At 35.8% G+C, this 16,983-nt stretch overlaps 1 protein-coding gene across 2 annotated transcripts in view; it reads right to left on the bottom strand.

The window, feature by feature from the left end:
• Window positions 1-16,983, bottom strand: part of LOC129272047 (guanine nucleotide exchange factor subunit RIC1-like) — a 63,682-nt gene that overhangs the window by 9,319 nt on the left and 37,380 nt on the right. For both annotated transcript variants that reach the window (XM_064106228.1, XM_064106229.1), the window contains exons 9-27: window positions 16,797-16,885; window positions 16,159-16,303; window positions 14,029-14,071; window positions 13,116-13,259; window positions 11,829-11,961; window positions 10,936-11,039; window positions 10,017-10,217; window positions 8,171-8,336; window positions 7,600-7,707; window positions 6,531-6,679; window positions 6,025-6,153; window positions 5,382-5,481; window positions 4,619-4,746; window positions 4,087-4,133; window positions 3,678-3,802; window positions 2,890-3,032; window positions 2,260-2,346; window positions 1,472-1,740; window positions 1,082-1,258 (exon numbers count right to left, since the gene is read on the bottom strand). In XM_064106228.1, the coding sequence (XP_063962298.1) occupies window positions 1,082-1,258; window positions 1,472-1,740; window positions 2,260-2,346; window positions 2,890-3,032; window positions 3,678-3,802; window positions 4,087-4,133; window positions 4,619-4,746; window positions 5,382-5,481; window positions 6,025-6,153; window positions 6,531-6,679; window positions 7,600-7,707; window positions 8,171-8,336; window positions 10,017-10,217; window positions 10,936-11,039; window positions 11,829-11,961; window positions 13,116-13,259; window positions 14,029-14,071; window positions 16,159-16,303; window positions 16,797-16,885 (2,487 nt within the window). The remainder of the gene's footprint in view (window positions 1-1,081; window positions 1,259-1,471; window positions 1,741-2,259; window positions 2,347-2,889; window positions 3,033-3,677; window positions 3,803-4,086; window positions 4,134-4,618; window positions 4,747-5,381; window positions 5,482-6,024; window positions 6,154-6,530; window positions 6,680-7,599; window positions 7,708-8,170; window positions 8,337-10,016; window positions 10,218-10,935; window positions 11,040-11,828; window positions 11,962-13,115; window positions 13,260-14,028; window positions 14,072-16,158; window positions 16,304-16,796; window positions 16,886-16,983) is intronic.

Raw genomic sequence — 16,983 nt, 5'->3', positions numbered from 1 at the left:
GTAGATAGTTTTAAGTATCTAGGGACAACCATTGACACTAAACTTAACTGGATATCCCAAGCCAAGATCACACTTTCAAAAGCTCGAAGTAGAATGTTTTTCCTTCGAAAGCTTAGGACCGCGCATGTTCAAGAGAGGATATTGCAGGTCTTTTATAAAGCAATGGTGGAAAGTGCACTTCTTTTTAATTCAATTGTTTGGATACATGCAAGTAGGAAAGAGGACATACAGAAACTAGAAAGAGTTGAAAAGCAAGCCTCTAAAATAACAAAAGAAAAAGGGTGCTTTGTAGACGAGAATGAAGGAAGAGTCCTTGAAAAAGGCAAAGAGATCCTGACCAATGAGAACCATGCCCTTCATAAATATTATAATTTGATGAGGTCAGGCAAACGTCTGAGATCCCTTCCCGGCAGAACCTCACGCTTCGTAAATTCTTTTGTTCCAGTTTCAATTCGTGCATTTAATAGCCATACTTGAAATTATGTTACCCCACTGCCTTTATCTTACTTTCTCTTATCTTTTCTTGTTGATTTGTATAATGTTTAATATATGTATCGTGTAATCTTCTGTGTGTATCATGTAATATTCTAAATTATTTTGTGCGAACAAATTGAATTTCCATTTGTACTTGATTGCAATTGGACAATAAAAATATCTGAATCTGAATCTGAATCTGAATCTATAAATCTAATTTATCTCAGTAGAAACCCTTGTGCAGGCAAGCATGTCAAGTGCAGACTGAGTTAGATGCTTCACTAAACTTTAAAAAAATTAACTTTTGGCATGTTATTGGAAGAAAATATCAGACTATAAAAAGCAAAAGTCAAAAATTAATTCTTTAACATCCTAAGGTTTGATAAACGAACACCATTGCAAAGAACTATTTTACTTATGTGGAATACTGGCAGTATTGCAAGGCATGAATGAACAGGGGTTTATTACACTTAATAAACAAAAATTATTACTAAACTAGAAACAAAATCTTAACAAAAGAAGTTCATTACATGCTCTCCTACATCAAATTACAATCATTTCCCTTCAGACTTTTCAAAGTTACTCTTCTGATAGCTAACCAATTTACCTTTCCCTAACAAGCCATGATGTAAGTTTGAAATCTAGGTAGCCCGTCATGATCCCTAACTCTTTCAATCTGTAAGCTGCCAGCAGCTTCCTAGCGTGTCTTGCTAGTATGGTATCAATGTAGTACTCGTCTATGCTGGGGTCGGGGACACTGTTCTGCCTTGAAAGCACAGAATTCCTGGGTGAGAAAAGAATAAAATGAGTTTGTTACATGCAACACATTAGGACAAACACATTAGAAAAAATGTATCCCATGTCTACTACTCCTTGTTATCGGTCAACTATTTTATTGTCCAAACCTGAAGTGGTAAAATCTTACTCATTCAAAGAACTTCCCCACTGTTAAATAAATATTTTACAAAAAGAAAATATTATTGTCATGATGCCTTACCTTTTCTCTGTTGTATTCTGGTCAGTCTGCCTGTCCACAGAGCCACCAGACTTTGTGTTATGGCTAGCATGTCTCCCCCTGGGCTTGGTCACGCCTGCTGGCGTTCCCCTCCCCACACCCAGGGGAAACATGTGGTGATTGGCAAGAGGGGGCGGGGGCCTGGGCGAATCGAGATCCCCTGATCCGATGGAACGGAGGAACCTGAGAAGATCGCGACACAGTGACCATTCACTGTGCTCTAGGGCTGCATCTAGAAGCATTGTTGCATGCTGGATGAAATGAAGGAAAATAACAACATAACTTTTGAACATTTCAAGAACAGATGCATGCTAAATTGGATTTGGGGACAAAAACTACTGGCAAATGATCTTCTATAACTCTGCTTAAATCTTATTTGACTATTTACAATCAACCCATGTCACAATATGCAATAATATTAATTCTTATTTCTGTAAACAGATTGGTAAAAATAGGTGTAAGGTCATGAGCTGATCAAACAATTCATAATATTTACACTCCCCTTACATTTTGCATAAATTTGTGTGTCTGTGTACAAACATACTTTTTAATGGAGAATGCTAATTGTTATGAATCTGTTTTAAATAAGTTGGAGGAATTGATTTTCAAAATTATAGTGGTTTTGTTTCAGCAAGAAGATAAAGATAAACTGTACATACTTTTGCCACAATACTTCATATCCTAAAAAAAAAATCAAAAGCTAATATGCCATTTCAGTGGTGCAACTCCCCCCCCCCAAAAAAAAAAAAAACTATACTGCATGTACTTACATGTCTGCTTGCTTTGACAGTCTCTAGGTTTTGAAGAATGATGAGATACGATGCTGCTGTCTGTAGGTTACCAGTCTTCAAACATTCCTGTAAACAATATCAAGTTCAATGTACTTTCATTGTATGTTGCAGTCACTTTTTCATTGTTCATTGATCATTCAAGTTCATTGCACTCTTATATCAAACTGCAGCTAAAGTACAGAATGACCAATGACTTACATCACAATCAATCCTGTCTATTACCCCAATGGTTGAAGGAACCTATTGGTGTTTGTATTGGACATATCACAGCCTGTAACATAAAGATACTTTGGGCAATATTGTAAATGAAATCATTTGAAGAGCAGTAATACTTTATTCAAACCTTAACGAAAAAATGTGTTTCCCCTCTCGTCCTTTTTTCCCTTTTTTGTGCCCTAAAAGAGTTGCACTAGTTAATTTTATCATCATCCATATTATTTCAGAATTTGGTATCAAAGTTGTTCACAAAGTCACATGTAACAACACAGTTTGTTGAAGCGATCCGCAATATATCAACAGGCTTGCCATAACAAGGTCATCCAGATTGAGTGGATGGCTGCAGCATAATTCTTTTCACTCAAAAATATATCTAATGGTGTCAAAACTAACCTCAAACAAGTCTTGGGGATTGCCAACTGAAGCGAAGAGGTAGGGCCACAGCGCTATCTCTGTCTTCCTTGCACAATGAACTACTGTCTCTAAATATTGAGGAAACTCCTGGATGAAGGCTACTACTCTTGGTAATAAGGCATCTGATTGAGAGGAGAAAAAAAAATACACAAAATTATTTAACAGAGTTTTTAACCACGGAAGTATAATTATTCCATGCCCTTAATCTATACTTAGTACATTAATCTCTCCTGAAAATATTTCATATCTTATATCAAATCTTACCATGTTTCCAATGTATCAAATTTCGGAATTCATGAATAACCTAACAATTTAAACAGAGTCATACACATGGATCATCAAACTTTCTGAAGCAGAAAACTGCAATTTTGTATGACTCATCAATCAATTTTTATTCAAACTGACCTAAATTATTCATTGATTTACAGTTACACAGCTGATCTGATTGTCATGTATGCAGAGCTAGAGCACAAATTTGCTAATTAAAAAAAAAAAGACGATTAGGACCTACTTCCCGAAACTTAAAATGGAAAGTGATTGTGAAATTCCCAAACTCCTATTAACCCAGTTCAAAGAATTTAGGTATCTTTCCTTACCCCCAAAATTAAAAAGGTTTATGAAGTGGTTCTGGTTAGGTTAACTGGTTCAGAGAGTACCAAATAGTGTATACATATCTCCATTCCTTGGCAAATATTCAAGCAATGAGCTGTCACGGTGCTCTCATTGTTAAGCCAACAACCCAATGACTTTAGACACTAATAGCATACCTGGTATTGGTTCTGAAGCAGTCGCTTCTTCTTCTAAGACTTCATGGAGCATGAGTTCCAGGACATGAGAGAAATATGGTAGAGACATACAACTACGGGCTATCTGAAGGGCGTGCATCCCAAGGCTGGAAAAACAAATATGACAGTTCAATACAGCATATGGGTTCAAGTAAAAAAAAAGTATTCCAATGATTTCAGTCAAACTGTATCACATTTACCTCGTTATTTCTTGTTACAAAATTACTAATGTCACTTAATGTTGATTCTTTTGTATTGTATATGCAGTAATTCTGTAACATTTAACAAGGCTTTGTCTTTCACCGATATATGGGCTCTGTGTATTAAAAGTTCCTGCATGTATACACATCATTTTATTTTTTTAAGTGAAAGATATTAGATGAAAACTTACTTTCTTCTCAGCAACTGCCTTAATAAATGATGAAGATAGATTTGTGTCTGCAACAAAACAGAGAGATGAAGAATACAGGAGTAATTATTTTAATCACAATATTGCATGATGTAACTTGATATTAACTCCTTCTACATTCTAAATCTGTCTATCAATCTAGGTCTCTTGGAAGAAGAACTTATTCCAATGTCATCCAAAAAAGGCCCCTAATTGTTTACAAATATAGCAATTCTGGATCAATTGGTGCATATATATTTTACAGTTCATTCATAAAAAGGACACTGTTGCAAACGTATCTAAAACTTGACTTTGACCATTCAATAAAAAACGCTGGTGATAAGCTTAGATTGAAAACCAAACTTTGCAACTAAACTTACAGATGAAACACACATATACATCTTCTCACAGCTGAATTCCTCAATGAAAAGAATGACTGAGCTCCATCTAATGTTAGAGAAAACGTATTTCTGAAAATATAGAATTTCTTTTGAAAGCGGTCATTTAATTCAGTCTAAGGTTATGTTACACTTACAGTTCTTTCTAATGTTGTGAATGGCAAGCTTGGGCATCGACGAGTCCGTTCTATACTAGGAGTCATGGGTTCAAATGACAGCAAGTCATTGGCTGCCCCAAGGACGACTGCATCCTCAAATAAGACAGCTAAAGAGGAAACAGAATGAAAATACCAAAAGGCTAAGATTAAACAATGAAATTCATAATTTGGTTGCAGAACCTTACAGTCTTAAGCATACAATTCTGATGAATGTTGAGATTGAATTGTCCCTGCAGGGCCATTAAAACATTTTATCTCAAAAATTTTGAAGGCTGCTCAGAAAAAGCTGTATTTTGGAAATTAATGGTGACAACCTCATAATGTCTGGAAACAGTCTCCTTAATTCCAGTAGAAAATTTGTTCCAAGTAAATTACTTTCTAGGCAAAATACTCTTGTCATAACTCTGAAATCAAGGTTTTCAAATGTGTCCTAATATTTATTTTTGAGAAACAATGTTTAAACAGCCAAGCGATTATTAGATCATTAGATGTACAATGTACAATGTACACATTGTACACATTGTACCACATGTATGGTAATGTGGATGTACCACATTACCATTACTTTGGTGATCACTGGTAATCAATTATGAAATTCTGACATGTAAAAGGCAGAATTAGCATCACATTTCCAGATCATTGATCCACATTTGCCACAATTGATCTAGGCGAGGTAAATGGGTACCTATAGAAATTTATTCTTTGAAACACTAATGCACTGTATTTGAAGGTATATTCTTACCAAGTGGATATATTCTTAACTTGAATGGCAGCATAATACGTTTGGACAGAAAGCTATGATGTAACTTCTCTGATCGGTCTGGAAACAGAGGTAACCACACCTAAATAAAAACAAAAAAAAACAAGAATATTGTAACAGCACTTTCTTACAACTCTCTTTTCAAGTCTAATTTCATCGGCTAATTCCGATTCTCTTCCTCCTTCACTCTTTCTTTTTCTTCTACTCTCTATTTTCCTTACTTTATTAGGATGTGAAAAATGTATTTGAGAAAGGAAACTATCTTACCTCCTGGTTTCCTCATCATGTAAAGGTTGTAAAAGCCAATATCATTGCATGCAGATATTCCAATGATTTCTAATCATTCTACTTATTCACCATACTTATGAATACTGAATGAACAAATTAAAGGGATTGTTTACAGCATACAAATGCTAGTCTTGCCATTCAGTGACCCGGGTTCAATTCTCACTTGCCCTTCTGCCCTTTGCGAATGTATTTATCTTTACTACCTAACTTACAAGCATTCATTTTTTTAAGCAATCAGATAAATATATTCATCACCATCGCAATCATATCTTTTCGATGTTGGACTAGCAGAATAAACAAATATGAAAACATAAATATTTCTGCTTATGTACTGTACCTTCATTCCTGCGGCTCCACACCCCAGCCAGAGTGATTCCATGAGATGAGGTTTACTGGCGCTAGACCGGGACGTGGTCCACATACTTTCTACAGATGAGGCAAGAATGATGGGCGCTACAAAAGGGATCTGTGAATAAAAAACAAATGATGATCTCAATAGTTTATTTGAACCAAGGAGGGAGCTCAGGACACATTCTCCTGGCTCCACATTGTATCACGGTTACAAACTTGAGTACCAATTGTATTCAAAGAAGTCAAAAGAGGATCCGGACATATTAATGACACCAGCAACTGACTGATTCTGGCGGAGGCATAAATATAGTATGACTTCCTAAAAGTTATTCTTAAGTTTCATATAATTTATACATGACTGGTTGCCTGTTCTTGTGCTAAGTGATATATTCCTATGTAGCTGAATTACCACACGGGAACATATTCCAGTCATGGACAAGTTAAAAATACATTCATGAAATGGCCCCCTTGGTCTGTCACAATGTTCCATACCTCGGCATCTTTGGTTTTCCTTCGATCATGGTAATCGTTGTTGGGCGAGGGCGCTTTGGTACGATCTCTCTGAAGCATCAATACACGACCAGCGACATTGATGATGAGACTTTCGGCCTCGCTGCTCTGATTGAATGACTTGGGAGACACTGAAAACAAAGAAAAATTCAAAATAAAGCATGCAAGTTATCAAAATTATCAGTCAATAATGACTATTAAGAAGAAAACTATACAACCCTTCGATACTTGGCAATAGATGCATGATAGCTGAGAAACGATTTGATTTATGATCAAACTAATGGTACTTACAAGAAAATCATCATGCAGTTAATGCTTCACAATTTCATTCAATTCTACTAAACGTCTACCAAACTTCTTTTTAGTACAAACAGCATGGTTTACCTTATACAGGCCATTGGCCTCCCAACATTTCTGATTAAAAAATTGGGATAATTTTGCTCCAATTAGAAAAGATATTCCATTTCACATGAGAGAGTGCAGTAAAACTACCCCCCCCCCCAAAAAAAAAAAAGTAGAATGAAAATCCTATTCTTTCTAACAAGGGCAATTGATTGCACATAACACTCAGTGCAATCAATCATGAAAATGAAGCCTAGGTACAATTAAAGGCTTGGCTTTGGGATAAGGGGACCCTGTAACATAAAGCTTTGCAAATAATCATGGGGCTGCCTTCCATGGTTTCCACTGATTATTGTGCATGACCAAATAAAACTTAGCCCAACAATCAATGGCTTGGATTTGTGTTAAGAGGACCAGGGCCCCGTCTTACAAAGAGTTACAATTGATCCAATCAATCGTAAGTCTATGGAAATCCACCAGTGTCATAATTTTTTCTACAGGAAATTTGCACAATGTCCTTTGTAAATAAAGAGAAACAAAGTGAATTTTCAAGAAAACAATGAATGCAACAATGAATGCATGAAAATACATCATAGTTAGAAATTATTTTGAACAAACATGCTTAATAGATGTTGACGTTGCTGGCCGTCCATAGATGTGATTGATCGGATCGATCACAACTCTTTCTAAGATAAGGTCAAGAACATACCTGATTCAGACCTGAGTGATGTAAGGGTGAGTGAGATGAGAGAGGACGGATGAGGAACAAAGTTTGCAAGCGAAAGATCCTGTATCCTGGTAAGAGTTGCTGTAGGACCTGAGGCAAAAAAAGGATGAATAAAAAAAATAAAAACAATTTCAATCAAGTCTCTCACTCAAATATTGACTTTGTTGTTATATACATGTAGCACACAATGTATAAAAGACTGTGCTAAAATTATGGGAAGCCAAAGATTTCAAAATGTTGTTTCCGTACTGGTCCTTATTCTGAAGTCCAGCTAAACTTGGGCCAAGACGACTTAGAGGTGACATATTCTTTTTCTTAATGAATGAATTATAGCAGCATTACAGAGTTACATGGCTCTGATCTCTCAATACTTTTCTGACTTCTTTTGCCCCTTTTCTTTCTCACTTTCCCCCATTTCTTCTCTTTTTTTGTACTTTTTTCACTACTTCAAAATAAAAGGGGCCAATTACCCCGCCCCCCCCCCCTGACCCATGGTACTGCCCTTGTATAGTGTGTTGTGTAAATTGTCACCTTTCGTAAAGAGATAACTTACTTGGCGGACCGTCTTTCCTCTCGCAGCTAAAGAGTGATATATGATAGTCAGCACAGAAGACTATGAGAAGGTCTTTGAAGACATTCATTAGCAGTACTTGAAAGGGAACCTTGACGATGAAGGCAAAGGCATTGTCAAGATTGCTTGCACGCGGATATACCCGGATCTGAAGAAACAATTAGCACAAACACAATACAATATAATACTAGTACAAAATGTAGGTTTGATGGTTTAGAATATTTCTAAAAGGGGTCACACATTAACATTTATAAAAGTAATTCATAAAAAATCAAATAGTCAAATTTAAGTACACAGTGAAAGACACCTCCAGGGGGTGTTTCACAAAGATTTAAGTACATGTATGACTTAGAGTTGCACTTAAATGTTGACGCGTACAAGATATGAAACATGCAATCTTATTGGTAAATACGCAGTAGTGCACATCCTGTTGGCATGTTCTGCCCAATGTGGTCATGCCTTTTTTACCGCACGCAACTACTCTTAGCGAAACACCCCCCAGGTGTCAACAAATTCTTTGCAATTACTCCTCCCATAGATCTTTCTATTAGAATCTTAAACTCACTTATAAGTCATAATTTCTTAAGTTTGTGGCATATGACTACATGTGTGTTAAAGTGGATAGATATACAGAAGGGATATAAGGCTCGAAGTGAATGACAATATTCCAAAGAAACCTGGCCGATTCGTGCCATTAAATGAAATGGCTGGCACTCTTTGTATTAATAACAAAGAAAATATGAGAGAAATACTACATTGCAAATACTGTAGAAGCTGTTATTTTCGCGTACAGAATTTTTCACGAATCGCAGGGGTCCCGACATTTTGTTAAATTTGCTATCGGAAGATGTAGAAAACATTTCCACAGCATTTAAAAGAAGTAAAACTAGTGCAAATCACGTGCAAATCTCTACTCTTTAAGGCATCCATGCTGATGTGTGTTTTGTACATAAATATGTCCCTGTAAAAACAGTTACAAACTGTGGAAAAAGGTGGCTTAAATTTCAATTTTTTTACCTTTAGATCTGAAAATTCATCATGCCACAGTTTGATCTGTAATTTATAGGGTTAAGCAATCTTTAGAATTGTGTTTTGTTCTATTCATTTTTCAAAAAGTTGGTAAAAGTGCAAAAATGTGGAATTTTGTGAACAGAATCTTCACTTGTAAAAGCTCTGGTCATGTGACTTATGAATATTAATGAGTATGCAAATAGCTGCCAATACGTGTGTATAGAGTCAATCAGATGACAATAATATCAAATTATTTCATGGAAAATACATTTTAATATTACAGTGAGTGTATAGATATTGATAAAATAATTTTAGAAAATACTTTAGGCTATGATTTTGTTTGAGAAATTAAACAAAGTGAAATTCTAGCTAACTTTTTGAATCACTAACTGTACTTTCTAAGCCTTATTTTTTGTACATATAGAGGTGCATATCTCCATTTTCTCACTACACAGTATGTTTTCAATGGCAAAGCTTTGCTGTTGGGGACATTGGCACTGACTAAGAAGTGTGTCAATATTTTCGCGTGTTGTTAAATTCGCGGCCGATCGGCAATCCGCGAAAATTACAGCTTATACAGTACCTTCACTTACATATTCAATTAACGACCATATTTTTCTTGTGAGTCCCCTTTCAGGATATTATTATACTGATCATATATTTCATGAATTTATCACTCTGAAATATACCTGGGGGACATTTTATCTGATGGTTACCATAGAAAGAGTGCTTTTCAGCCAATGGCTTTCAAGGAAAGTTGTCGGATCTGACAACTTGCCAGACAAAATATTTGATGAAATGTTCTCCAGAAACTCACCTCCTCTCTACTCTCATAATGGTTGAAGCAGGCAGCGATGATGAAGTCTTTCCACCAGCACAACCCACCTGTCACAGACATGTCTCGCTCCTGGGTAATGTTACCAAAGATCTTCCACCTCTTGCCGGACGGAGAGCAGTGCGCTAGACCATACCGACCCGCTACTGCGATGTAGTGACCTGTTCTGTCGACACTGGCATGCTGCAAGTATATTGAGCAAGTAATGAAGTAAATAAGCATATTTGATTCCATTGACAATTGCTCAGATGAAACATCACTATATAAAGGCAAACTTAAATCCCAATCACAAACCTAACCCCTTGGAATGCTATCCCTCTTTCAATAACAGTGTCTTCCAGTATTCTTGCCTTCAACTGGTTAAGAAAATAGTATGTCAGAAGTTCTTGGAGTAGGATGGCAACGAGTCTCTTGTACATATATTGGTAAATTTAAGATAGGCCTCTACTTAATTGGTTACATTTCCAGAAACAACACAATTTTATAAAGCTTTTTGTCAACATATGATTGGCTTATTATGGCAAATGGCTAGCCAAATGAATTTGTACATTATTTTGAGTGGAATGAAGCTGTTGTTGAAATATACATACGTTGATGTTTTTATTCTTATTTGAGGGGGGAAGTATCTGAAACATATAACATACTCTTTTTGAACATCAGGAAACACTTCAGGCATCTTTATTATTCCATTTACTGGTAAACTATGCATACGGGTATTTTCAAGAACATGGGAGCGTTTCATGAAGAGTTTTGTCAGTAATCTTCCTTCACTACTTTGCTCTCAGCCAATCAGAGGCAAGTATTTACAGTAGCTTGTAACATCAGTCAGTGAAGATCATTGACCAACATTTTCATGAAACAATCCCCAGCTTTAATAAATACCCCAACATAAATGACTTACCCTAATAGGCCAATTGCCGTCAAGGTAATTCTGAGGTATCTGAATACAATGCCATTGTTTGTTACCAGAAAGGATGTTACTACTGCATGCTGCGTTCCCTGTGGCTGCAAAGGAGAGTTATAAAACAAACCATTCATATCATGAACATATACAATATAATGATTCCTTTCACATATGTTTTGCTAAACAAGAAAAACAAAACATATACAGGGAAACTCGTTTGTCACTATGCCACTCTGTATAAGTGTGTATGTTATATACATGTCTTATGCAAAGTGGATGTAATACAAATGTGATTCAACACCACGGACAAGAAAATGAATTTAAATTGAATTGAGAAATATTGAGAAATTTTACCTCTATTATTTCTTATTTCATGTGATGGGGAATGATACAGGTGGAATATATATTCCACAAATATGCAATGGCCCATTCCCAGAACAAGCTAAAACACTCAGGAACATCAATAGTATCATTATCCAGCCCTCGGGAGAAAGGTACTATTTAACTATTAAATACTGATGTTCCTTCGATGCCAATAGTTTTGGCCAGATCCTCGAGCACCATGGTATACTTGTATAGTGGGTCGGGTGGTCCAGTGGTTACAGCATTGGACTCATAATTGCAAGGTTGTGAGTTCAAATCCCAACTCTGCCATTGTCTCCACTTTGATAAAAAGGCCCGAGAGTGTGATATCTGTCATCTATAACATCAGCCACTATGACTGATTAACCTAGATGTAAAATATTTCCTAGGTAATTGGTTATATACCAGCTTGGATTTTACCGGCAAAATGCTGTCCTGCCGAGTTCCTACGGGAGATACCATAAACAGAAACAGAAACTGTAAATCATAATGAGTGCCAATGTAAATGACCAATGCATTGAACTTACCTGTACCGTTGACATTAGGTGGGTGAGGCAAGTCAGCAGTGAGGTCTGGTTGACTCCTGGCCTTCACCACTGTCCCCTCACAGCTAAGATAGATATGCCTTTCACCTTGAAGTAGAAGATGCTCACAATTAGCCTGTCATTGCAAAAGGAAACAAATGCCAAGAAATAACTATTGCTCTCATACCCCATGAACATATTGATAAATGTATGGCTTTTGTAACATCCAAAATACTACTTTTGATCCCCAAAACTTGATTATAGAGGATTATAAATATCTAAATCATTTGAGCCCCTGTAACATAAAGATTAGCAATAGATCATGCGGCTGATTTTTTTTTTTTACAATTGATCATACACTACATGTATAATCAACGCAATCAATTGTAGAAATCATACACTGGATCAATCACTAAGCTTTATGTTATGGGGCCCAGGACCCCGTCAAAGAGTTACGATTGATCCAATCAATCATAACTCTATGTAAATCCATCAGTGTCATAATTTTTTCTACAGAAAATTTGCAAAATATCCTTGCAAACAAAGGAGAACACACCAAATTGTCAAAAAAAAAAAGAATTTATGAATATACATCATATCTGGATTTTTTAATGAACAAACATGCATTTTATATGCTGACTTTGCTGGCTTTCCATAGTTACGATTGAGTGGATCAATCGCAACTCTTTGTAAGACAGGGCCCTGATCAACCAATTTAAGATTGATGAATATTGTTTAACTTTAAAATAATGATTGTCAAATATTAAAATTTTTTCAGGTTTTCTGGTTGTATTATCATATCACCCAAATACACTCAACTGATTCAATCAGGGGTCTGTTTATAACTTTGAAACACTGGTATCTGAGGAGACAGTGATATTTAAATGTTCATCTGTCTAAAAACAATCACAAGACTATTGCCCATTGCATAAAGTTTGATACATTATAGCATTTTAGCAGGGGAGAATTTCATGAAACAAAGATAGTCTGTAATTTTCATAGATTACTGTTAGATCGGTTCAGAACAAATGAGGCTGTGAAAATCACAGACATGATGATTCATTAAACACTCTCAAGATGACTAATTGTGAGAGATGCTTCTCACTATGTATTGGTTCAAGGCAGGAACACTCTTCACAAATTAGTAAATTAAGGCATCTTTTAGTATCAGGTGACTTGTCATATAACTATTTATCATCTAATCACACAACTTGGGCACATTGCATGAAACACACATTATAATTTTTAATCAGGTGATTAATTACATTTGTGAAAACAATCATTACTCACCATGCATGGGTTCATTGCAAGAGCACTCTTCACAAAGGAGAGTTGGATGAGGTTTCCTTTGGTATCAGGTGACTCGTCATGTGACTGTGTATCACCTAATGATTTCTTGGTGGCCCAAAGATTGTAGCCTTCTGGTCCCCATTCCTACATGGAGATCAGAGATATTTCATATGGACATTGTGTGTGGATTGGAAACAGCAAAGAAGAAACATTGTTAAGTGGTATCAACCAAATTTATTTTCAAAAGCAATTTTCAGTTTGTTTACTTGTAGTGTTCTTCATATAAATAAATTGTTATTGGTTCAAAATACCACAAAGTTTCCTTTTTTTATTTGGACAATACTACCTCAAGATACAACAAACATAGTTATTCTTAATAAATTGCAACAGTCTCTCCCCCCCCCCCCCCCCATTAGACTGACAATACCCACAATTTGCCTCATTTTGAACTCTTTTTGATGTTGTTTGTGTTTTTCCTAATTTTGAAGAAAAGAATTGCAACCACCTCAATTTACTACATGATCATGTTGTTACAGAAACATCATTTCTCTTCAAAAGTACTAAACACAAATACTCAAGGCCTATTAAAAGCAGTATCAAGATATACATGTACCAACACATATGTGCATGAATGTACTATAAAGTTTTAATGAAATTAATCAAAAACAATAAGTGAAAAATATTTCAGGAATAATAGGACTCAAAACACAATTTGTAATAAAATAATGAGAAAAAAAACCTATTATATTAATGACAAAATCGATAGTACAATTGTTTGCAACTGTTAATTTATGATAAATATGCACGTCAATTACTTTCATTGTAAATATTGATTGCATTTCTTAACAAAGAAGGAAGATATGAAGAAAGAATTTTGATTTGAATATTCATAAGAAGCATGATATTCTCTTACCATTGACTGTATCCTCAGTATCTTTGATCTGGAAGGATCAGGACTAGAAAACATAAAGTGGAAATATGTAATGAAATAGTGTGTAATACCCCTCACATAGATGTATCAATCACCAAATTAATTATTCAAAAGGACTTATATAAATTAAACAAACAAGAAAACTTGAACACATCCCGAAGTAATACTGATTTTAACACATCCAATTGTTTGTCATTAATATCTGTCAGTAACACCATGGCTGGGTCAGATCTGTCATATTATTCTGTCCTCCAATACTGACTTATACCAACAAACAGAGAGCAGAATAAACAGACTGGCAGGAAAAGTAAACCTATCACAGACCACATCTGTCATCTCAGTCCAGAAGGTACTTGAATACAACAGTGCCCTGTGGCACAAAGCTCAGTAATTGATCACGCTGCTGATGTCTATGATTGATTGCATTGAATATTGTGCATTATCAATTGTAAAAAACAGTCCTATGATCAATCACTAAGCTTTGTGTAACAGGGCCCAGAACAAGATATATATATATATATATATATATACACACTCAAACCATTTGAATGGCGTCATTGATCTGTTTATCTCAAGTGTTACTCTCAAGAGTAAAAATCAACTCTTGGGCATCTCACCACATGAAGAAGGAAATTATGGGGAGGGGGTTTGGTGACACAATATCTGCAACATATTGCCTCTGTCTAATTATAAACTTCTCAAAATACCTACATGTAAGGATTATGTTATGATTGTGTTACCATTGTAAAGTATATTGGATTCAAAATAAAATACAATGAACAAGCTGATGTGTCATATTTGCTGACAGAAATTCCCATGATGTTGTCCAACAAGGGGGAAGTTTACTCAGCTTAAACATAAGCTCAGCACATACAATTCAGATTCACAGTATCAGAAAGTCCTCAGAACCATTACACATCAACTACTCCAAGCAGCAACACACCCCCTACGCTCCCCCTTTCAAAAAAAAAAATAGGCTTCCTGAATTAAATGGTGCAGAAGCATGCTTCATAACGTACACACAGTGTAGCAGACACTATCCAATTATCAATTGTGAAAAAGAAGTAAATCTATTTAAAGAGAAAATGCCCACACTGAGGCCAATGTTGACAAAAAGAACTCGTTTGCCTGCCTCACACAATAGGGATTAGGAACAAGGGGGATTATCTGCTGGCAGTGCCTCCTCCTGCCCATCTCCCTACTCCCTCTTGTCTTTGTATTCTGGTTGGTATTTCATGAGAAGCTTTGTCAGTGATTTTCACAATACTAACTTGCTCTCAGCCAATCAGGGAGCAGGATTTCCAGTAGCTTATCACAATAGTCAGGGAAAATCACTGATAATTGTGTCATGAAAAACTCCCAGATTTTTTATTTCAGTTGTTGCTCCATGATGCAGCTTGCTATGATATAATACACTGTCTCCTTCTAACAGACAAAGCTGATCAAAAAAACATTTGTAATGACTTGCTCTAACCACCAATAAATGCAATTCAATAGATAAACAAATTACAGTTTTTCACAGAACTCTTCTTTTGAGAACTATGAATGACATTCCTAACTTCTAAACCACTTTCATAGTCCAACAATAGTAGTCAATTTCAGCACTATCAATCCATATTATGTTGAAAAGACTATTATTTTTTTCCTTTTCCTTTCTCTCATGAACTCGCTGTATAGATAAAGAGTACCGAAGAGTGTTGTCATAAATTTTCACATTTTGCATTTCAGCATTTTTGATACCATATTTTGTTAGGTAGAGCATGATGAAATACCTCCACTACCAAAATTTGGTGCGAATTGGTTCATGGGGGCCTGAGATATGACCTCATGAATACATAATTAGCCTCATTGAAGTCAATGTATTATTAGCCTGGTTCCTAACGTCATCACTCCGGTACTCATAAGTGCAGCATTCAAAACATTGGCCAAGATTTCATAACATAGAACCCGGGAAACGTTTCATGAAGCATCTTCTCTGTGATTTTAACTGATTAATATATTCTTAGCCAATCAGATAAAACCATTTCAATGTCTCATGACAGTTGTCAGAGAAAAGCACATACTATTTGCTTTGTGAAATGCTCCCCTCTTCAACCAATATCTCAAACCTACCAAAAATCACCTCCCAAGGTACACATAAGTAAAGCTCCAAAGGTGCTCCATAGGGAGAAGCCGCCCTTCAGCCACGATAGGATCAATGCACTGCCCTCTGGTGTCCAGCGTAACGACGTCACAGCCCCAGCTGCCTGGCATCCCTCTGGAAATAGGTCATAGAATATTAAAAATAAGGAGAATTACAGAGGTAAACATATTTAAACACATTTAATTTCACTTTTAACATTCAAGATTTAAAAGGTTGTATGTTATATTTCAATTCTTGATTTCACACTCCTACAATTTTGCAATCTTACATGGATAGCAATTTTGCAGTCGAGACATCGATCCCTGGCAAGCACAAGGGAGGTCATTTTCAGTTCCTGTGCAGCCGTCATAAGGCGTGCTTCTTGAACTTGAGCATTTTTTAAAGAAAAAAATGTAACACATTGGCATTATTGTTGTAATGTATTATATGATGTAAATTCCATCAATTCAGCTTTGGGCTGCCATGTGTTTAATAAATACTTTTTCAAATTCAAATTCAAATTATCTGTCTGGAATATTGAATAAACTTATACTTAAATCAAGAGGGGAAAAAAATGTCTTTTACAAATATTTGTGAAAGCAGTCACAACATTGTTATCTTTGCTCACCTGGAAAATCACTGGTTGAAAGTGTCAGTCTGTGAGAAACAAGCAATGCCCCTGTGATTTCATCTACAGCAAACACTATTCCCTGACCACTGCATATAAAGATAACACGAATAATAGCCTTCAAATATATTGTTTTGCCTTTGAAAGTGCTCAAAGGGCCAGTATGAAATACATAAAATTGTTACAG

The sequence above is a fragment of the Lytechinus pictus genome, chromosome 11 (genome assembly GCF_037042905.1).
Source record: "Lytechinus pictus isolate F3 Inbred chromosome 11, Lp3.0, whole genome shotgun sequence".
In the NCBI taxonomy this organism is placed as follows: domain Eukaryota; kingdom Metazoa; phylum Echinodermata; class Echinoidea; order Temnopleuroida; family Toxopneustidae; genus Lytechinus; species Lytechinus pictus.
The sequence above is the reverse complement of the archived record's forward strand: the minus strand, read 5'-3'. Positions and strand labels throughout refer to the sequence as shown.